This window comes from Drosophila virilis, chromosome 4 (genome assembly GCF_030788295.1).
Source record: "Drosophila virilis strain 15010-1051.87 chromosome 4, Dvir_AGI_RSII-ME, whole genome shotgun sequence".
Classification (NCBI taxonomy): Eukaryota; Metazoa; Arthropoda; class Insecta; order Diptera; family Drosophilidae; genus Drosophila; species Drosophila virilis.
The window spans coordinates 20,620,624-20,643,898 of record NC_091546.1 but is presented as its reverse complement, the minus strand read 5'-3'; the positions used below and the strand labels follow the sequence as shown (position 1 = coordinate 20,643,898).

At 41.5% G+C, this 23,275-nt stretch overlaps 1 protein-coding gene and 1 long non-coding RNA gene across 10 annotated transcripts in view; one reads left to right on the top strand and one right to left on the bottom strand.

Annotated features, from left to right (window-relative positions):
* LOC6627800 (polyglutamine-repeat protein pqn-41) overlaps positions 1-23,275 on the bottom strand; it is a 60,835-nt gene that overhangs the window by 29,929 nt on the left and 7,631 nt on the right. For 4 of the 9 annotated variants that reach the window (XR_001450125.3, XR_001450126.3, XM_002051274.4 and 1 more), the window contains exons 1-4: positions 17,426-17,579; positions 6,896-7,281; positions 5,163-5,351; positions 970-5,102 (exon numbers count right to left, since the gene is read on the bottom strand). Coding sequence is in view for 7 of the 9 variants with exons in the window: in XM_002051274.4 (XP_002051310.2) it covers positions 970-5,102; positions 5,163-5,351; positions 6,896-6,968 (4,395 nt within the window). In the remaining 2 variants the exon portion in view is untranslated. Of the gene's footprint in view, positions 1-969; positions 5,103-5,162; positions 5,352-6,895; positions 7,282-9,417; positions 9,785-17,425; positions 17,609-23,275 lie in introns of those variants that run through there. The other 5 variants (XM_015172549.3, XM_032437645.2, XM_015172547.3 and 2 more) reach the window with 4 other exon arrangements.
* LOC138911234 (uncharacterized) lies at positions 17,703-21,013 on the top strand. The gene is made up of 3 exons (XR_011416658.1): positions 17,703-17,813; positions 17,999-19,069; positions 20,592-21,013. It is a non-coding gene; the product is annotated as an uncharacterized lncRNA (long non-coding RNA).

Below are 23,275 nucleotides of genomic sequence, written 5' to 3'. Positions count from 1 at the left end.
TAATGTAAATGTTAATGCGGCACGCATTAAACAGAGTGTTAAACGGTGTTAGCAGTAGACGGATTTGGCAGACGAAAAGCGCACCAAAGCAAACGCGTAAAAGAACAAAAAATGACACACAAATGTCTGTTACGAGCGAATGAGTTTGACACAAGGGAAGGGGGCTGTGCAGAAATGGGAGTGTCACAAGAGTGCCAACGGGGAGGTGGTGTTGGGGGTGCCAGTCGAAATCAATTAACAGCCATAAGGAAGATCAAAGCTGCGCTCAAGTGAAAATGTAAGAACTGGAGCGTGCGAGCGAGAGACCAGATGAGTACAGTTACTGAGAGCGAAATGAATGGAAGTCATGTCGTATGCATAATTTGCGCATTGGATACAAATAATACAAAAGCGTAAGAGAAGAAAATATGGGAGCATAAAAACGGGAATCAACGAAACTGGAATGCCCTCATAAATTAACTACTACCAAACACTTAAATAAATAAATTAAACTTATTTTAAATTTAATAAAAATCTCAAAAAAAAAGTGTAGTTCATATTTTAAAAAAGTGATGATTTACGCCAAACTGTGCCACATAACGAATTGACCCTGTTCTTGTTTTGGCAGCGACTCAGCCCATAAAGAGGGGTTGATGACGTTGCCCGAGACAAAAGCCATAAAAACTATGTGTATGTAGTTTCTGGCAGCCACAACCCCAACTGGGCTCAGGGCTAGTGTAAGCATATATACAGTGAAAGCTCTTTTGAGTGGACCACGCTTAAAAGACGTCTAGGAATCAACAGAAGAAAAAAAAAAAACAAACACAGAAAACCAAAAATTCACACATAAATATTGAAATAGATCTTTGATCTTTACTTTGAAGAACTGAAATAACTTGTTCGTCTAAAGGTGACATTCACCTAAGTCGAGTTCTCACTGTACACGCGCTTTACTGTTATGTTAACATATGGATTTCGGTTGGTACTCACCAAAACATTCTTTTGATTCTCTTTGTCCAGCAGAAATTCCATGCTTTTGTGTGGCCTACGAACTGAGGCGATTTGGACGCCGCCCGCCTGTGTTGATGGCTTGATGCGTTGATTGTTTCCATCGAGACGCTCATCATCGTCGTCATCGTCGTCGTCGTCATCATCCCGGACATCGTAGGCGGCGCTGGTCACATTCAAACGCTTGACCAGATACCGTTTGTGCAGCGGATTGCAGGTGATGTCCATAAGGGAGCGCGTCTTGCCCGTGATAATCGTTTCGTGTGTGTCCAAATTGGTCTCGATGAGGCCCATTTTTCCAGACCCGCCATCGCCATCGGTGGTATCCAGCATCGGGGAGACAGCCACCGGCACGGCTGTTACCATGGTTAGCGGACGCGACGGCAAGCCGGCGCCCAGCTGATTGAACATTTGCGTCTTTTGCGCGACAGAGGCGCGCGACGGCGATTCGGTGGCTCGAGCCATTTCCGTTTCCGTTAGCGACATTTCGTGACGCTGGCCCGTTGTCAACTGTTGGGCAAAGGCCGCATATTGTTGCCGTTCGGCGGCCAAGAGAGCATCGCTAGCATGGGCAGCACCTAAGGAGCCATTGGCAGCACTGACCGCATACGGCGCATGCGCTTGCCGTGGCGGCAACTTCGGCAACGGGGGTTTACCTGTCACCAGCTTTTGCAGTGTCGATGTTTTTGGCAGCTCCAGCTCGACTGCTGCTGTTGCTGCTGCTGCTGTCGCCTGGCGACTGTGAACGCTGGCGGTGCTCGCTTCGGAGGCGTTGCTGTCATCTAGCGTGCTGCGCGGCGGCTTGAGGGGTATGTAAATGAAATCCTGGCTTTTGCCGTTGCTTTGCGTTGCTTGCTTGAGCGGCTGTTGCTGCTGCTGCTGCTGCTGCTGCAGCTGCGGTTGCTGTTGCTGTTGCTGCTGCTTCTTCTTGCGGCGCAGCGAGAAGCGCAGGCCATGCGCAAAGCGCGACAGAAAACTCTTTGAGCTGGGATGCTTCTCGTCCGTTTTGTTGGCGCGCTGCTTTAGCGGCGACTCATTGTTATTGGCGCTGGTTATGTGCGCCGTGGGCTGGACTGACGTTGATTTGGACGACATGTTCTTGTCGACGTTGTCGTGGTCGTAACGCTGCAGCAGCTGCTGCGAGGCGTAGAGTATGTGATGTGCGCGGTTTGTGGGCGGTTCGCTTAGTATGGGCAAATGCAGGCTTAGGGGGCGTGTGTGTAACGGCACTGTGTGAACTGGTGAACTGGCGATCGCGTACGATGAGCTCGCGTCGACGCTCGTTTCAAGACTGACAGCCGAGGCAGCAGCAGCGACGCTTGAAACGGGCTGCAGCAGCAGCGGCGGCGGCAGCGGCGGCGATGTTTTTTGTTGTTGCGTTTCCATGCTGACACCAGCGGCGATGTTTTCGTTGTTTTCATCGCTCTCGCTGCTCTGGTCATCGATCACGCTCTCACGCTCGCGTTCGCTCTCTTGCGCTCTTTGCTGTTGATGTGGCTCTTGTTGCTCTTGTTGCGGCGCTCTTAGCTGTTGCTCTTCATTGTAGCGCGCTGCTATGTACTCGTTCTCTTTGGTGTTATAAATAACAGTGGCATCGTTGTTATCCAACAGTTCCTCTTCTTCTCCATCATCATCATCATCATCATCATCATCAGCATCATCATTGTGCTCCTCATCGCTGCTCGCCTGCTCGTGCTCCTCTTGCGGCTCCTCCGACGATTGCTCCTGCCAGCAATACTTACTCACCACTGGACAGAAACTCACCTCCTTGCTGAATGAATTACGCGAGCCCGCCGGCAACAGTATGCCCAAGGGCTTTGGCTGTGTCGGTGTCTGCGGCAGCTGATGCATCGAATTGTGCGCACTGCTCACATATATATCATCCTCCGGCTCCTGGCCGCCATCGAAGGCCGATAGATTGGGCGTACTGCTGACCAGGCTGCGCTGCTTGGCCGTTGAGCTCTGGAAGCGCCGCTTGGGCAGCACCCGATTGGGCGGCGGCGGTGCCGGATTCCTCTTGGGCAGCTCAAAATTGCACTGCTCCAGCGACTGGGCATAGGAGGTGCGCAAATTGGTCGGATCCTGATCGAAAGTCTTGCCAAAGCTGCTGAAACTGATGACAGTCGCCGCGGGCACGGTGGATGCAGTAGAAACTGGCGATGTTGGCTCCTGCTCCGCTGTCTGCCGCTTTTGGCGAGCCGGCGGCTTACGTATGGTTAGCTGGACATGCTGCACTTGTGGAGGCGCCTCCTCCTGCTCCGGCGCCGGTTCCTGCTCGACGGTCTTGTCGTTCAATATGGATGCATTTTTGTCATAGATTTGGCTCAGCTCGTCCAGCAGAAAGTTGCCCTTGCATATGAGCTGGTCGTAATCCTCGCCAGAAACGACACGTTTACGTTTGTCCATGTCGAAAGAGCTGCGCTTGCAATTATCACTGCGATCCGCGTAGTCGAGTAGCGTGAGGTTTTGATAGCTAGCGTTTAGGTAGCCTGCTCCGGCGCCTGCGCCCTTTCCCGCTTCCGTTCCTGTTCTTGCACTGAAGCCGCAACGTTCGTTCCAGCTGCAGCTGCGTCGCATGCGCGGCAAGCTGCTGCAATCAAAATTGTCCAAATCCTCGCTAGAGCTGTGCCCGTCCTCGCTGCTCTGGCAATTCCTCTGCTGCTGCTGGCGACGTGTTCGCCTCCGTCTGCCCAGCTGCTGCAGCTCGTTGGGCACGCTGCCGGCTAAGGCTGTCGCTGTGCTGATTCGTGACAGCACGGGCGAGCACTCGGCGGATGTGGTGGAGGAGGCGGAGGAGGAGGCGCTGCTGCTGCTGCTGCTGCTGCTGCTGCTCTTGTTGTTGGCCAGGCCGTAGCTGTTGTTGTCCGTTAGAAATTTGGGCGACGAACCTCGCGGCTCGCGTATGTCGGGCAAACTGTTGCGCAGCCAAGTGAACGAGGCGGCGGACGATGTTGACGACAACGACGTCGGCGACGACGTTGCGGATGCCGCTGATCCGCTGGGCGATGGCGAAGACGACGTGGATGGCGAGCGTGCGCCTCTCTCGCAGCTATTTATAGACGATGCCGGAGAGCCGAGAGATGACTGCGACGCTGACTGCGTCTCGTTTGTCTGCTGCTCTATTTTTGTCTGACACAAATCATTGGAGTTTTTGGAATGTGCGCCTGTCGCTGCCCCTGCCCCAGCCCCTGCGCCAGCCACTGCCATTGCCCCTACCACTGACGCTGGCTCCTGTTCCAGCAGCTCCTCCATCTCCTCCTCTTCGCAGAGCTTGTCGAAATTCTTTGGTATGCTCTTGGATTTGGCGCGTCGCAATGTGCTCGGCTCACAGTAGCCCGAATCCTCAGACAAATTCTCCGCCGAATTGAGCGGCAGGCGTCGGGCACTGCCCGCATCTTGTTTACCCGGACAGGCGCTGAGCATGCTGTGTCCGCTGCTATCGCTGCTGGACGTGCTGCTCGACTCCGAATCCGATTTGAGTTCCGCCTGATGCAGGCTCTTGCAGGCACCGAACAGTTCGCGCTGCTGCTCCTCCAGGTCCAGCTTGTGCAGCTCGTAGTAGGTCTGATGCAGACGTCCGTCGCTCGACTCGTAGCGCTTCAGCAGCGACGTGGCCGAGCCGCGCCGGCTGTCCGGATTACTGTGGCTACCGCCGCTGGCGCCGCCGCTGCTGCTGCCGCCGCTGCTGCTGGCCACCGTCTCGCAGCTGAACAGCGAGGGCGAGCTGTTGCCCAGGCTGTTCATGCTCTGGTGCTGTTCCTGCAGCGTCAGCTGGCGCTCCAGCGACTCGAACTGCACCAGCGAGGAGCTGCGCGATAGCGAATGATACGAATCGTTGTCCGAGTAGAAATCCTCAAAGTTGCCGCCACGCCGGCAGCTGCCCGTGCTGTTGCGCTGGCCCTGGCTGCCGTAGCTGTCCCGGGCGCACGCCTCCAGCGCCAGGAAGCGCTCCAAGCTGTTGTGCGCCTCGGCATCGTAGCGCGGCGGCGGCGGGCGACGCAGCTGCACCATATCCTCCAGACTGTGCAGCAGCTGCTGCTGCTGCAGCTCCTCCTGTGAGCGGCGCGCGCGCTTCGGCGGACAGGCAAAGTCACGTTCCGATATGGCGTCGATATCTGCCGCAACAAATGAAACACTTTTATTTGGAGTTCTACGTGTATTCATGCCGCACTCACCCTTGTTAATTTCGACTCTTATGACCGAGCCTGTCTCGGACTCAGCGGAGCTCCAGAAGCCGCCGCCGCAGCTGCTGCTGCCGCGATGCTCGTAGCCGTTCCAGCTATTTTGCGCATGCTCCTCATCCTCGGAGGTCTCCTCCATGATGGGCTCCAGCATTTGGCGCGAACTGGACAGGTAAATGCCATCTGCAAACAGAGTGAAAGTGCATTGTTATTATTATTATTCGAATTATTGTTTATATAATTTTATTATTTGGATTTATTATTATTTGCGCACTTTGCAGCCACTTGCGCATCTCCTCAAGCACCGTCTCCAGCTGTGCCTGCAGCTAAACTGAAGCGCGCAACGCGACAATCTGCACAGAGACACAGTCACTCGGGCCTTCATTCACAGCAACTGCAACGGCATCTGCAACTGCAACTGCAACTGCTGCTGTGATCTTATCGTGAGGGCTCCGGCTGCCTGTCCGTTGCATGATTCATGCCGCTTAATTATGCAATTTATTAATAAAGTGTCGCCGCATTGGTTGGCCAAACTAACCAAGCTGACCAACCGAGAGAGACTTTAGCCCAACAACATCAGCCAGCTGCAAGTGCAGAGGTTAGTTGAATCAATTAACTTGTAACTAATGCAACTAATTCGAACCCAAAGTCCTGTTACTTTACGTTTTGTGGCAAAATGTTTTGTGCATTATAGCAGACATCTCCGATCGAATAAAGCACATGCTTATTTATTCTTGGGTAGTATCAACAGCTGAGTTGTCAGCTGTTCCAGGCAAGTGATTTAAATTTGGAGTGCACAAAAGTAGAGCTGTCTTTTTCTTTTCGAGTATTACGAACAATTCAAGCATATATGAATTAGTAGTTGATTGATTTTTTTTGAGTATCTACAATAAAAGCCTTAAAATCAGCATGAATGAATGTATCAACTGATTATAATATAAGGCACTTGAAGCTAGTGTCATCCGACCATAATAAAAGAAAGCGCATAACTGGCAAAAAATTAAAATAAATGATCCATGGTCTTAAAGTTTATCTTTGATTTTCTGTAAGCACTGGCAAAAAAAAACGAAGAAATTGCTTCAAGGCCTTAAAGCTTGTCTCTCAGATTCATCTTAAGCAAAATTCATCTTGTGCTAAACTTTAGGCTGATCTCATTGGAGCATAGAAAAGGAAAACTGTTAATGTTTACAGTTTCTACGCTACACAAACTTCTAAAATCAACATAGAGCTTTTATTTAAATATTAAAGCTTAAGCACCTTCAAGCTTTTGTCTAGCACTCTAGCCTTCTACTTCTCGTTTAAGTAATTGCTTCAGCTTATGAAAATTTAATTTTTGAAACGTTTTTTCGATAATTCTCAACGAGCTTCTGTTGAAATATGTTAAAAAGCTCCTGAAAGCTGTTGCCTTAAGTTTATGTACAAAATGTTAGCTTTTTTCCTGGCACTCGCGACTTCGACTTATCTTTAAAGTAATTTTTTTCAGCTCGTGTCATTCAATTGTTATAGAAAAAAAATGGAAATTGAATTTATGGAAAGTTTGTCGCGGCCGCAAGGCTCATTGATTAGGACGCCATCTATTATTGCTTTTGATTATAAAATTTGTTGATTCAATTCTTACTTAGATAATCATTTTTGGGCATACTTGATGCATGATTTGAAATTCACAAAAGTAGTTAACTTTCATTTTTATACTGGATAATACCATCAAATTTAATTTTAACACTCACCTTGCTGTTCAAATGCGCCTAAATTCCAATTAATGGGCGTGTTTAGATAACCCGCCAGATCCAAGTGTTCCATGTTGAATGTGGCAAGTTTTTCAGCAAATTGTTTTGGTTTTTTTTTTTAGGATGCACTTTTTTCTTCTTGTACAGCTTTGACTACTGCTAAATACTTAAAAGTAATGTATTTATATCGTTGTTGCAATGCTTAGTCTCCAAGTATCACATCGGTTCGTTTCTGATTCTTCAGGTTCTCCTCATTGAATGCAACTGGGGCAAATAGCACCAATTATTTCCATTTGCCTTATCGCAAGTATTTTGAGTTTTTGTGCAATTCGGCGGCAGCATTCGGTACAGACTTTTGTTGTATTTTCGATAAGCGAAAACGATATCTGTAAGCAAAAAAAAAAACAAAAACAAAAGAAAAACAATACCAAAAAAAAAAACGTTAGTACAAATTGGTGATAAGAGCGGAATCATATGTCCATATAACAGGCTGTGAGCGCGTATTTACGCTGCATTTCAAATTGCAAATTTTAGAGGGAAAACAGCAGCAACAGTTCTTTATAATGCCATCGAACTTTTTTAGTACATTTTAGCACAGGCACAATTAAGCGTATACCTTTGGAAATCGTGCAACTCAAGCCTAATTAAATATTTAAAATATTTTTTAATCACAATTTTTGCATTTTAACTTGTAGAAGCAGCAGCTTTTTAAGCTTCCCGTAAGCTATCTTTGCTCTGGCCGTGACAGGAGCGCATTAGGATCTTTTAGAACATCATGTAAGTCATGTAGCGCATCTAGATCTTTTAGAACATTATATAAATCGTGCTGCTTTTCAAATAGTTGATTACGTTTTCAACATTTTAACTAGCAGAAGCAACGGTAATTAAAGATTTGCGCGAAATTACTGTTGGCAAGAATTTTTAGAACATTATAAAAATCGTGCAGCTTAAGTCTAATTATATATTTAAGTACATGTTCAGCATTTTTAATATTAGAAGCAACGAATAAAGAAGATTACAGCAAATTTCAATTGGAAGCGCATTTAGATCTTTTAGAACAATCAACAAATTTAGTACTCATGATCCGCACACAATTTAGTCAATATACAGCACATGTGCTAATCTAATGTAGAAAACAGCAGCTAGAGTTAAATAGTTTAGCACCAATAAATATATGTGTTAGATCGGCGTGTTTATTGACTTGTGCTGACTTTTATAGTTTTATAGAATCATAATACAGCTAAAAGTCAGCTTATATAAAATCTATAGCTCAGTAATCAAATAGAAAACAGCAGCTAAGGTTCAGTCTAACATTTTAGCACGCTTTTAGCACAGATTATTGTACAAGCATCTGATAGCTAGTACTAGAAACTGCTGCCCCTTAATGATTATTGAGGCGGGGGCGACTTTAATTGCTCCAGCCGAATGCTAATAAGCATTTCTGTATGCCTCACACATGGCAAATGTGTGTAAAAATATATATTTCGAAATAGTTGCCCGTCAAAATGCAGTGCACCGTGGGTGATCGCCAATTGAGTCGAGTCGCAAGTTGTTTGCCTGCATTTCCAGTTGCATTATATGCATAAATATAGAGTACACTTAATATGTACACAGTATTATTTACAATTTAAAGATTTTGTTTAAAGCATTCGCCACAACACGCTGGATTGCACAAAACAAGCGATAACCCAATTCGCCGCCTGCACTTTTCAATGCCATTAGGGGCGAGGGCAGTTTGTATTTAGGTTTCAGTCGATCGATCCAACTTATATATAAACAGGGAAAATTTTTTTGCTCAAACGTCATTGGGAGGCGTTCGACCTGTTGTTTATTTCGCAATCCGTGCTATGTAAACTCAAGTTATTTATAAATTGAATTGGAAATACATATTGCACAATACACATGGTACGCATGAAAATTTACAAAGGAAATTTGGGCGAAATAATCAACTGAAAGTAAGCAATTCAATTGAATGCGAACTGCCAGCGATATGTCAGGCCAATACCGGCTAAACAGAAAGTGATTGGTTCCTTTTCTAAAATATCATGAATAGATTGATTACATCCATCTTACGGAAATTGGCTCAGTGTCAATTGATTTTATAAATAGAAATTGTTTAAATAAATCAAGCCAGAACCTTTCCAAATAAATATTCATTAAAAATTCCAGCACTTTTTGGTCGCGAACAAAACTTTTTCAGTATAATAAATAAAATTGAAGGCATTTGGCATTTAGACCAATTTAGTACATATTTAGAGCAACCAAACATATTTTTAGATACCATGTCATGGGTTAAGTACATCTCGCAACAGAAAGAGCTTTAAAAATAGACCAATTTACGTTTTAGTACATCTGTAATAATGATCACAGCAGCTGAACTAAATTATTATTTGTTTTTAGAACACATTATCTTACGTTATTTCAGCTATTTTCGCTTTCATCTGACTTCCTCTGTACGTGAAAGCCGAAAAGAGCTGTCATAACCGACATGCACATGCAACAAATCGTGTCCAATTAATCACCTCAATATTCAAAAAGATTGACAGCCAGCAGAGAGACGAAAGAAAAAAGAACACATGTAGCGGGGCTAAGATCCTAAGACTATGACATCAATTTTGTATCTTTGGCTTATCGCAGACAATATATAAAACGAAAATTTGAAGGTTGATTTCATGTTTAGAAAAAACGTTGATTAATGTTGATTAAATGATATTTTTACTTGATTTCTTTTGTTGGCTGATAAGATAGAAAACTATGTGGAATAATACTGGCCACAAGACACCCTCTATTTAGAAATTATAAATCGGAAGTTGTTTACTTTTGGCTCTGCCGTATGCATCCATCAAATTTTGGCCCACTAAGCTCAACAGCGCTGACCTTTGGAACGTGCAAAAAACGCCAGAGATACGACATGAGGAAGGTGTATGATATGCATGTACATATATATATATATATATATATACTATTATGTGGCCAACGATAATGCGTTGTCCAATTGAAAGATTGTCACATGTACTAAAATAATAATAGACAACGGGAAAGTGAGAATATCTTCGGCACGCCGAAGACTTAATACTCTTGCAGATATGTGCGCATAGTGCAGATCTAAAATACTGAGTTTGTTGAAAATATATATGTCGGAACTGAGAAATCACTTTCTTTGCAATTAGGCATACTGGCAGCACAGCAAGTCCCGAGTGTCGTTATAGTCACAAAATAATTATATTTTTAGGAGCGAGCACGTCTGTTCTCTATGACTTCCACTTTTAGAATGAATAATTTTCATCGTCCTCGAGCATACTACTCATGCTCTTGTCATTCTATATTCTTCTCTGACTTTTAGTACTGTTAGTGAACATTCAACACTATAGCAAACTGGACGTTATACAACACACTCGGGCCATGCTCGGCAGAGACTATCTTTTTTGTCTCACACCATGCTTTCAGTAGCAACCCTAATACAAGTAGGACAGTTATGTTAAATAGCAGTACCTTCTGTCAAATTCTCTGATTCTTACTAACACTTAATCGTTAGCATTCAAAATAATACTCACAATAATTTATTGGATACACGACACGGCCTTCCTGACATTTCACACGTCCTCGTGTGTACATTTCGCTTAGATCATGCCATAGTCAAAATTGTTGGGTAAAATTTATTAGTCATTACTTTACTTTAAGAATAGCTTTACAAACAGCAGTATCATCGGTCATTGTAGGTTTTATTTTTTTATTTTTTTTTTTTTTTTTTTTTTTTTTTTGTTGTTGTTCTGTCATCACACGTCTATAGGCTCTTGCTGCCCAGCAACGATAACATGGAGCGGATCCATACAGGTCTTTCAACCTCTGACCCCCGCCATAATATCACCCGCTTCAGCACGCCATGATCGAGCACTTGTGCACGGCGTGAGTATTATGGTGCGGTCTTAGCCATCGTGTATGAGCCCAACCGCACTCTCTCTTAGTGCCACAGTGTCTTGAGCAATGTCCTCAACATTGTCACACTCATCATCTCTCAAATCTATCAACTCCTCCGATACATTGTTGCTTGGAAAAGCTCGCAAATACTCATGTGCATACTTAAACGTGCGCTTACTCGTCAATGACTTTAATAAATATCTGTCTCCATCAAGTATTTCGATTATCTCAAAAGGTCCCTTAAACTTGGGATCTAACTTCGTTTGATTTCGTTCTTCCCTCTTGAGTAGGACATGATCACCAAGCTTATATTTTACAATTTTTGCTTTATTTTTATCAAACCTAGCCTTATCATATTTAGCGTTATTCACCATGTTATCTTTCGCTTGTGCTCTTATTAAATCTTTATCAATTGTTTTTTCATCTGATATTGTTATCATTCCTAACGGCCTTGCCTCTTTACCGATTAGCAATTCTAACGGACTATATTTCGTTACACGATTTGTCGTGCAATTTATTGCCAGCTGTATGTCTTTTAAAGCGTCTTGCCAGGATCGCTGACTACTCTCAACCGCTGTGAGCATGCTCTTCAAGGTGCTCATGACACGCTCTACTTGGCCGTTTGCTCGACTGGCGCCCGTCGCAATCAGGTGTAAACCTATCTTCTGCGAAGAACAAAATTCCCTAAACCTTGTGCTAGCAAAACATCTACCCTGATCAGCTATGATGCGTGCCGGCACTCCGAATAGTGCAACAGTTTCTTTGACTGCCTTAATGCAGTTTTCCGTATTAATGTTCAGCGTATGTTGAAGGTGAACAAATTTTGTGAATGCATCAACTTGAACTATGATGTACTCTTTTAAGTCGTTTTTGCCACTTAATTTTCCGGTTATATCAATATGCACAGTGTGCCAGGGTATGTCATCTTTAGGAATCGGGTGCATTTCTATTTGTGGCTTACCAGATGGTGGTTTTGACACTCTACAGGTAATGCAATTTTCTACAAACTTTTTCACATACTTAGACATCTTCTCGAACCAGTAGTTGGCATACATTTTGTCTAGAGTTTTCTTCCACCCTAAATGCATTATGGCTTCGTGAACATTGTTAATGACTGACCATCTAAAGGCTCTAGGTATTACAGGCAAACATTTTGTGCTGCCATTTCTTTGAATCCTTCGATATGATACTCCTGCTCTCAATTCGTACGACGCTGAGATAGCTTCTCCCATCTTATGGTTTCGCAATTTTAAGGTTATGGAAGCAATGTCAGAATCTCGTTGCTGTTCGGCTAGAAGCCAATCGTCGGTTATCTCAGCTAGGTTTATGTGCATTTCAACCGTTTTCGCTGAGGATTTATAATCAGTAGGCAACGGATTGCGCGAGAAAAAATCAGCATGTAACATGCGTTCTCCCTTCCTGTATTCAATGCTGAAATCAAATGATTGCAGATATGCCCACCATCTATGTACCCTTGGGGTAAGGTTAATTTTTTTGATACTTGCTTTCAGGGAGTTGCAATCTGTATGCACAATAAATTTTTGACCATGTAAATAATGGCGGAAGTGTCTTACTGCGTTGTAAACTGCGAGGGTCTCAAGCTCGTATGAATGATATTTTGCTTCAGCCATTGTCGTACATTTGCTGTAATATTCAATGACTCTGGGTCTATTTTCTATCTTGTGCATTAAAATAGCACCATATCCAATAGAACTTGCGTCTGTATGTAATTCAATTGGCTTTAGTGGATCGAAAATTGTCAAAACGGAGTCATTAGTCAAAATTGATACGATTTTTTGACGAATTTCCTCATATTCCGGCTTCCAGACAAATTTATTATTCTTGGAGGTGAGATTATATAAAGCTTTCATCTGCTCAGAAAATTTTGGTACGAATTGCCTAAAATACGAGGCTAGGCCTATGAATTGTCGCACCTGCGTTACTGACTGCGGTGACGGCAATTCGGCCAACGCTTGTATCTTGCGTGGATTTGGTCGAATTTGACCCGCTTCAACCAAGTATCCTAAATATTCTATGCTTGTTTTCAAGAACGAGCATTTTGTAATGTTAAATGAGAATCCAGCTCTAGACAAGTTTTCCAAGACCGTTTGTAGCCTTTCAAGTGCCTCTTCCTTTGTCTTCGCTAGAATTAACACGTCATCTATATAGACGATGGCATACGTTTGAGCCAAATCACCCAATGCTCTCACGATTGCGCGCTGGAAAATCGAGGAAGCATTTTTTAATCCAAAAGGCATGGCCAAAAATTCATACTGTCCTTCTGGGGTGACAAAAGCAGTGCGCTCGATAGAGTCTGGGTGTATTGGAACTTGGTAAAAACCACTTGCCATGTCTAAACTGGAGAAATATTTGCCTTCACTCAGTCTATTAATTTGATCAGAAATCAAAGGCAGCGGATATTTGTCAGCGACCGTATTAGCATTCAGTTCCCGATAATCGACACATAGTCGATCGGTTCCATTTTTCTTTCTTACCATCAGCATTGGGCTTGCAAATGGAGAGCAACTAGGACGTATAACGTTTGCGTCTAACAATTCTTTTACTTTATTTCGCACGACTTCTTTTTCTTCTATGCTTAACCTATACGGACGCCTTTGTACAGTTTTATTTGGGTCAAGCAGGCGGATTTCAAGTTCACCCGTAGTCACTCGCGTTTGAGGAATACCCTCAATAAATTTATCAGCATAGTTTTGCAATAATTCTAGCAGACGATTCTTATCAGTGTTGCTTAATGCTCTATCGTTATTCAGATGCTCTACGTAACTTATATCTGGCACTTTTATTAGTACATCAACAGTTTTGGTTTTGTACATTTCAAATTTGTCGGCCTCGATGGAGACTCCAAAGCCTAATCCGAGTATATCACGGCCTATCAATACATCGTATTTCAAAAACTTATCCATTATTACATGAAATAATATTTCTAAGGAGTACTGATCAATTTTAACAGTAGCCAAGATTTGCATAGTGCTATACACAGGATTTTCTCCAATACCCCTCAAAACTATCAAATTATTAATTCTTTTTCCGGAAAATTTCTCGGCACAACTCTCTCTGATGAGCGTACATTCCGCTCCAGAGTCAAAACAAAATGGAACGAGCTCACCAGATTGACGCAGGATTCCTTTTGGCTCGGACACACAACAGATGTTTATACGCTTGTCATGTGATCCAACACCGCTCGTAGAAACTCCTTTCGTACATGAAGACGCAATGTGGCCAGCATCGCCACATTTGAAGCAGGTAACGGCAGATCGAACTTTAGGTAATGCTGAGTTTTTTGACACGTTGCCTTCTTCATACTTCCTCTTGCGACATTCGACCATTTTGTGTCCGAGGTTTCCACAATGATGACATTTAATGCCATATGTTTTCGATCTCTTGCGATCTGGTTCCATTGGGATATTTGGCTGTAGACCTCCATTTGACCTTCCATAAGCATAGGCCTTCAGATGCTGTTGCATCTCGTCTTGACTTTTAATATTAGTCGTATATAACATACGTTGCAGACTTTTGTCGATTTTCGATGTATGTGCCAAAACAACTGAGACTGCAATTTCCTCCATGTTCGCTGTCTTCCATTTGGATAAAAGTGACGTCACAAGACGGCTCGCATATACGGAGAGGCATTCGCCATCATTCGGTCGGCCATTAAAAATGTTCATTAAAGTTGCCGCCGATGTTTCCATTCCCACGAAACGTTGCAAAAACAATTCCTTAAAATTTTGCCAGTTCATTCCAGTATAGCATATTTGAGAAAGCCAGGGCGAGGCGCTTCCTTCTAGGGAGCCGCTGAGGGTCATCACCAGTGTACTGCCCTCAATAGGATTATCGTCAAGTATTATGTCCACAGTTTTGCACCAGGCATTTGCATCTGCGTCTGCAATGTCCGGGTTGAACTTTGGCAACGAGATGCTCTTCTTTGTTGAGGATGCTGAATTTGACATCTGCATTGCTTTAATAATCTCAAGAATATTTCGATTTTGAGATTCCAAAAGCTGACGCCACGAATCGTCAGAATTGCCTCGTGGAGGGGCATCGCCTAATCCCACTTCTGATGTCGGAACTGAGAAATCACTTTCTTTGCAATTAGGCATACTGGCAGCACAGCAAGTCCCGAGTGTCGTTATAGTCACAAAATAATTATATTTTTAGGAGCGAGCACGTCTGTTCTCTATGACTTCCACTTTTAGAATGAATAATTTTCATCGTCCTCGAGCATACTACTCATGCTCTTGTCATTCTATATTCTTCTCTGACTTTTAGTACTGTTAGTGAACATTCAACACTATAGCAAACTGGACGTTATACAACACACTCGGGCCATGCTCGGCAGAGACTATCTTTTTTGTCTCACACCATGCTTTCAGTAGCAACCCTAATACAAGTAGGACAGTTATGTTAAATAGCAGTACCTTCTGTCAAATTCTCTGATTCTTACTAACACTTAATCGTTAGCATTCAAAATAATACTCACAATAATTTATTGGATACACGACATATATTTGAAACATCTTCTTCATTCCCATTTAGCTAGCTTAGATCCTACTATTCGACCAATGTTTCCTATAGCCTTGATAAGATTTTTTATATATATGAAGACCATAATGGAACTATTAAATCCGAAGTTTGGGCAAGTTATCTCAATGTAAAAAAAGGTTTCCACATCAGATCATCATTGTGATATAGTGTTCCGATCCGACATATGTACTGAAACAGATTGGAAAGACGGACCTACGCAAAGTTTTAGGACTATAGCATTGCAACTGAGAGACTAGTTCGTATAAAAAATAGACGATCGGACAAAAGGACATGGCTTTATCAAGAATATATACTTAATGGGCACGGAGATTTTACCTGCTGGGCGTTACACATTTCATGACAAAATTATACTACCCTCTATAAGGGTTTTAAAAAATGGTGCACACAAGTCATTCACTCGAAATAAAAAACGTAGCAACCAAAAAAGAATTGAACAAAATTAAAATAAATAAATAAATGCACATGCCAAATGTTTAGTGCGTCACATTTTGTGCGCATCTATAAATAAAATGACCAAAATAAAAGCAAAGAAACCGAAGCAAACAACATTTTAGATCAAGCGGCCAGCAAAGGGCGGGAAAAAAAAAGTGTTCTTAGAAAAGCATAAATTATTTTATTAGATAGTCTGGCCGAGTGCTGTTCTGCGGCTGTTATGTATATACACGGGCATATATTTCTATATGTAATATCTGGTCGGTCATTGCGGAAATCTTAAAGAGTGTTTAAGACTCTTTGGTGGCCATCTGGCTTGCTGGGATCACGCACCGTCTGCCAGCAGCAGCTTTTTTATTGCAAAAGTTCACTTGCCCCACAAATGTGCAGTTCGAAATTGTTTTATATTTGGTTTGTTTTCTTTTTGATTATTTTTAATTTTCCATTTTGCCGGCATGGCTACGCATTGTCTTTGGCTCTGGCCGCTGCGCTTCGAATGAATCTCTGTTTATTTTGGTTCGCATAAATTTTGTACAATTTCGTGTCGGTTGGCCTTTCATAAACAACAAAGCTCAAAAATGAATTATTGTATAATGGGGATCTTTGTCTCTCTCTCTGTTTTTGGGCACGACAATATGAATACGTTTGTTTTGGGGCGCGTCTCTTCGTCTTCGTCAAATGACTCACTTGCCTGGTTGGCCGTGTATCGCGATACTTTACGATATTATATCGTTAAAAATGCCCAAAGTGTGATATAAACATGTGCATATGAATGTGCTCAAGGGTCTTTAGTAGTGTTAGCATATTGAAGACATTTTCGCGCTGATATGAGGCGCCTATTTGTTTGTGGTTTCAAAACCAAATGCAAAGTAAACAACTTTTAAAACAGACACTTGATTTTTTCCACAAAAAAAACTTAATCGTCTTTACTGTCCACAAACTGTTTAAAAACGTGACTCATACAAAAAACGTGCATATTTGCATTTTTATTTAGTACACTTTTTTGATGTGGTTTTAGTACACATTCGCAATTTGCAAGTGCATATTCGTTGAAGTTATAATTCATTTTAATAAATTCACTTTTAGTACACTTAAGACAAGTAGTGATTACTTGTGAAGCTGTGAAGCTTTTTATAGTTTAGTACACTAAAGACGTATATATTAGTTTTCCAAGAACGAGCTCGATAGTTTACTTTATTTGTATCTTTTATAGTTCTTTAAGTTTTTAGTTTAGTTTTTTAGTTTTACCAATTTTATGCCACAGAAAGTTCTTATAATGCATTTAGTACGTTTATAGACAATCTGCTTTTAGTACAAGTGTACTACAACGAAGGCGTGCGATTTAGTACATTTAGGCACATTTTTTCGGTCGCAAGTTGAGCTTTAAATCATTGTATTAACAGCACTTTTAAATTTTTAGTACATGCCGCATTTCCTCTTCAATTTAGTACACTTTAAAGTGAACATAAAATATCATTGCTTTTAGAACACAAATTTACAATATTTACCAAACACACACAATTGTTATCTCTCCGCCTACAAATATAGGCAAAGTTTACATTTTGCAGGCAACGCCCATTTGCTAAAGAGATGCGTCAGGCTTTGGTACTTTCTCACCTGTGCTCGTTAAGAATCGGTTCGTTCGGCGCTTGTGTAATCCTTAAACGTTGTGCTAAAATCTCAACATTCTTAACACATAGGCATTGAATTCATATTTAGCTCAGGACAGAGTTGAGTTAAACGTCGTATAATATTTGTTATCTCTTATAGCATGACAATTGTGCGCTGTGATAAGGCAACAAAAACCATTTGGGCGAAAAAAATATCGTTTTATTTTTTGGCAATTTGGCTGCCAATTTTCGCACAGTTCGATTTAGTACTAAAACGCGCGCTCATTTAGTACAAGACTAAAGGCGAAAAGTGCGCGCGACTAAAACAAAGAAATTAAACAAAAGTAAAAGGCGACTGCTAACGACATTTCCGAACGCCGACCGCAGCGTCTGAGGTGCGCTTAAGTACTAGGCAGCAAAAAACAAAAAAAAAAAAATACAACAAAACACACACACCACACTCCGCACACACACACACACACACACACAACGTTCGCCGCGTCGACGGCGACACGAACATAATTCTTGTTTGCTTTTTTTTTTTTTAGTATTTATTTACAATTTAATATTTTCAACGCAGCGAATCGGCGTTTCGTGCGAATGCCGAACGCAGCCGCAGCAACAGAAGCAGCGGAAAACAAAGCAGCATCAGAGATAAAAATTGTAAATATGGTATATATGTATATATTTACGGGAAAATGCCACGCGTAATCTGCAGTCGCGACGCCCCCGCAATCAAAATTTGTTGACTGCCGCCAAATGGCGCTTACCCCATTTGCTGGGCATGGCGCGCCTCCAATACCCACGAGCTGGCAAACCAAACTGGTCAGCACAAGCTGCCGCCTTATTTTTGGATACAACCAAACGACACCAACGTCAAAAGAAAAGGCCAAATAATAATTGTGATAAGAGTTATCAGACTGTAATCTCTACGGCTGATTGTCTTGGACAACCGGTATGACTCCAGCACATTGGGCACAAGGTAACTGACGAACCAGGTAATCAGCTGGCAAAGCAACAAGTTCACGAAAACTAATCTATTATCATTTGCCGTGCAATTGTACTAAAATTAAAGACATTATATGGTTTTAGTTTAACTTGGTAAAGGTTCAACTAAGCATTGTTTATACTAGATCTAAACGTTAGACAAATGTGCGAAAATTGTACTAAAATGTTTAGTTCATACAGGAAGATAAAAAAAAAACTGAGACAAGCACAAATACAAATTGTAATAAGCAAAACGACGTACTAAAATATAATAATTGTCAAGTAAATGTCTGAGCAACAACAATAATTATACAAGATAATATGCCCAACAGCTATATCAAGTAAGAAGATAAACTATAGCTGTAAGCTAAAACAGTATGGGTTATCAATAAAAAATATTTGACGTCAAAGAAGCTTTATATTTCAAATGAAAATCACTTGTGCTTTCAGTGTTGCGAAATGCAATATGCAATATGAATTGCATTGAAAAAATGGTGTTGTTAGTCGACAGACTTGTTCTTATTATTTTTGTTCAGGAGAAACGAAGAACCAAATTCTACGATTGTGGAATTTGCACATTTAAATTTGTGATTTCAGTGCTGCAAAATGCAATATGCAATATGAATTACATTGAAAAGAAGTGTTGTTGAAGAAATAATAACAGGTCTGTGGACTACCTGCTATTATTTTTGATAAGAAAAAAGCAAATGGCAAATTTTGGAATATACAAATTGAAATGTTATTATTATTTATGTTGCAGTCCCTAATTCTATATCTGTGGAAATTAAAAGTAAACATTTTAAATGAAAATCCATTCTGCTTTCTGTGTTGCAAAATGCAATATGCAAGCACTTAGTTGTTTTGCCTTGGAAAAAAAGTGTTGTTATTCGACAAACTTGATAAAAAGTGTTGTTAGACGACAGACTTGCTCTCTGTTAAGAAAAATTTAGGGTACAAATTCCAAGCAAAAGTGTTTATTAACCATAAGGAAAACAGCGTATTAAAACATTAAAAAGTGAAACTGCTTAAGTTGAGCAACACATCAGCTAGTTGTCTTTTAAAAAGACAACCAGACAGCTCCTAAAATCTAATCGCCCGCTTAGGTTTATCGCTCATCTGTAATCAAACCCATGTGAACTTATGGCCGTTGCATGATGAACTTGTGTGTTTTTTTTTTACACCTTTCGCCGAGTGATGCATGATTTCGTATACAGTTTACATTTTTGTTATCACTTACTTTTTATTTCGCACACTCTGCACAAGGCGCCAGTCAAAGTTGAAAGTGTAATAAACTTGCGTGTGAAACGCACGAAAAATTGAAACAAAGGCGCGCTCGCATTTCTATTCGTATACATTTTGCACACACTGTAGCTATAGATGGACTTTCACTTTCGTCTGGCCACAGACAAAATTAAAAAGATTCATTAACATTTTCTTCATTCGTTCATTTGGGTTTCACAGAGTTTAGGGCAAACAATTGCCGAGTCTTTGGCTGATGCGACTCGAATCTAAAACCCCAAAACTCGGCTCGACTCAACAACTCCCACACACAATTTACAATTTTGCACAATTGCAATCTCATTTTGGTTTGTTTTTCTTCTTCTCCTTCTTTTTCTTCTTCTTGTTTTTGCCTCAATTGCGCTGCCGCGTCTTCAGGCTGCCTTTTGGCCACTTGCAGTTTGCGGAAAGCTTACGAAATTTCGCCTATCAGAGCATTGTTTATTGTGTTGCTGCCGGCCATTCTCAGGAGTTGTGCAATGTTTTTGGCTAGTCATGATTTGCGGAGAGGGGGCTGAAGGGGCTATCGGCTGGAACTTTTCACTCTTTCTGTGTTAGCAGGAAGTTTTGCTTTGAAAAGTGAATGCCAGCCAAACCCTGCAACTAAGTGGTATATAGTATATAAGACCAGGTAGGAGTTTATTAATTGATCTCGTGCTTGTGGCACGCCTTCTGTTTCACTTTTGATTTTTTGTTGCTTTTCATGATTTGTATGCAAATTGGCTTGGCTCATTGTGAATCATATTTTCTGCTCTAATGAAATGTTGAAAGCGATTTGCAACCTTGCGGCTAAATTGTTGCCAGTCCAATAATTTGAATGTACTTTTGTTATTTCGTATTTTTTTTTCTGCCTGCTTTCGTAACTGTGCCAAATCTTTATTTTATTCACTTCTTTTTTTTTTTTACAGTGTATATGGTGACATTTTATTCCGAACATCGACAAATCGGCAAATCACTTGTGCAAATACAAATAACGTTCGTGGGAAAACCGCAAAACTTGTTGCGATCTTTTTGTTTGGCAATTTATAATGCCTTTGTCTCTAGCCCCAACTTCAGATACTACGTAGAGTTCATCGTCATGTTTATTATGCAAAAATGCGATGTGCACAGAGCTCTATAAATACATTATTGTTGGCGTGGCAGCCTGAAATGCTAATAATTGTATAAATCATCGTTTATCTTGTTGACGATTTCGTCATAGCAACTGTAACATGTTCTAAATGCGTCTTAGTAATCATTATGAATGCGTAATGCTCAAAGATGCACATTAAACTGAGCTCTTAAATATCTGCATTTACTTGCCCCTATTTGATATTATAATCAACTTTTTTCATATACTAGCTTCTATACATACTTTTTTTTGCTTTAAGTTCGAATTATTAATGTTCCACCCATCTTTCACCTATGTTAGTGGAAACTGATAGCCACGTGTGAGATATATTTATCAGCTTTGACTCGTTGGAATTTTAATAATATATTTCTTTACAGATTTTCATTATATCTTTAAGAGTGAATAGTTCTAAAGCACAGCAGAAAAATGAATTTACTCAGTTGAGTATAAGATAATAAGTTTATCAGTAGCATTTAAGTCTTTACCCACTTATAATATAGTTGATCATAAACTAGCTGTTAACTGGGAATGTATGGAATGAGATGTCATGCACTGCGAGAAATTAGAAACAACTTGTAAATGAGTGCTAATTAAAGTACATTTTGTATATATATATAATTTTATAACAAATGTGGGGTACAAGCTCAAGCCTCTCTTATAATAGGAAATCAAGATTCATGTGAATTTCTCGCATTTGGCATCAAGACAGCTTGTAGTTAACGCAAGCTTAAATCTTATTAATTTTACGTCCCATTGACTCTAGGCATGCCGGAGAAATATTTACTTCAACTTTAACCAAGAGTATCATTAATAAATAATGCTGCTGCCTGCACAGAGAACTCGGTAGCACCCATTTTGTTCCAGTTTAGCCCTGGGTCCCAGCATTTCTGTCATGTAATATGACTTAACAAAAAATTCCTAACTGGAAAACTGGCAGCGCGATTTGCAATGCATAAAAATGCCATTAAACAATTTGAATAGCAAACGCAAAGATGTTGCCAGTCAGAAAATCGCAGTCGCTCGAGGGGAATAGCAGCTCGACTGTGTGCCAAATACGCGTGGAAGTGGCACAAGAGCTGCAAATTTATTAAGGACGGGAGAGCGAAAGAAATAAATAATAAAAAAAAAGAAGCAGAAAAGAAGCACAAAGTGAAACAATGGATGAGCATGCAGAAGCCAGGTCCAAGACGTGGGCCACAGACTGACACGCCTCAGCGCTTGCGCGGCAGCAAAGACTTCCAGTCAAGAATCCAGCACTTGAATGGCCGCCAGTCAGGCAAAGCCGTCGTCATTCAAATGATAAGCCCAGTTAGACAGACAGATTGGACAGACGTGGAATGACGACGGGAAAGTAGGTGGGCGTTTAATCAGCAGCTACGTACGGATCGGATCGGATCGGAACGCTGTGGCTTTGAGCTGGGAACGTGGGTGCAGCAAGGTACGTGCAACGCTTGCAGATTCCGCTCGACGAGGGCCTGGCTGGCAGCCCATAAATTAGACTATACATTGATTTGAATTTATCGTGGCTACCTTTTCATTTCTTCATTCTGGCTGCGGTCGCTTGATTAAGTTTTTCCATTTACTTTCCGTTCGTCTTCCACTTTTGCTGATTGCTTGGCTTCAACGAAATGAAATGAAACCGCAGAACACAGAAATCGTCGCCAACTAAATTAAATAAATGCAGCTCCAGTGGCCATCGTACAGTTCAGTTCTGTGGGAACAAGGTCATCGAAGGTACTCTGCTTAGAGTTGGGAATCAAGTTGTTTGGAACCGTTCACTGGGGAAAAACTTGACACGGCCCTTGAAGTGCTGTTATAACCGAACGGGCTGGCGATAACAGAGAGAACCTTTGTGCTAGCAATTTTCAATGAGAAAAACTACAGTGAAATTACGTTTAGCTGATCTTGGTACGATATAGCTAGCAATAGGAAACTATCTTGTTTGGGGAAGGAGTTTAAAAGGAAGCTTTACAATTAAGTTTCTTTAGGGTTTATATAAGCGAAAGAAAATTGTTGCCAAAGAGAAAAGCGAGCAGCAAAACGCTTAAGGATAGCGCACAAAGAAGAAACGAAAACGGAAATACAGTTGCTGGCGTAAACGCGTGGCAGCAGAGCAAGCTCGGGCCTAAAAAGAATTTTTGTACGCTTTAAATGAACAAATTCCAATGCGGTCTCATAAATTCTTTGTTATCTGGTTAAATGTTAAATAGCCAACTACGGCAAATAAATAACCTAGGAATTAGAGTCAAGTTGTTTAAGATACACACAACACATGCGTCAATAAGCCAAACAAAAAACTGATCAGGAAATTTTCTATGCCGCGGGACACACGACAAACTTCGAGTCCAAAAATAAATATTCACTTTTTGTTTATGTTCCCATAAGAGTCAATAAAAAATGACGCAGAAATTACATAAATTATGCAAATTTAGGCCAAGATAGCCAAAAGAGGTAGTCGAACTATAAAATAAAAAAAAAAAA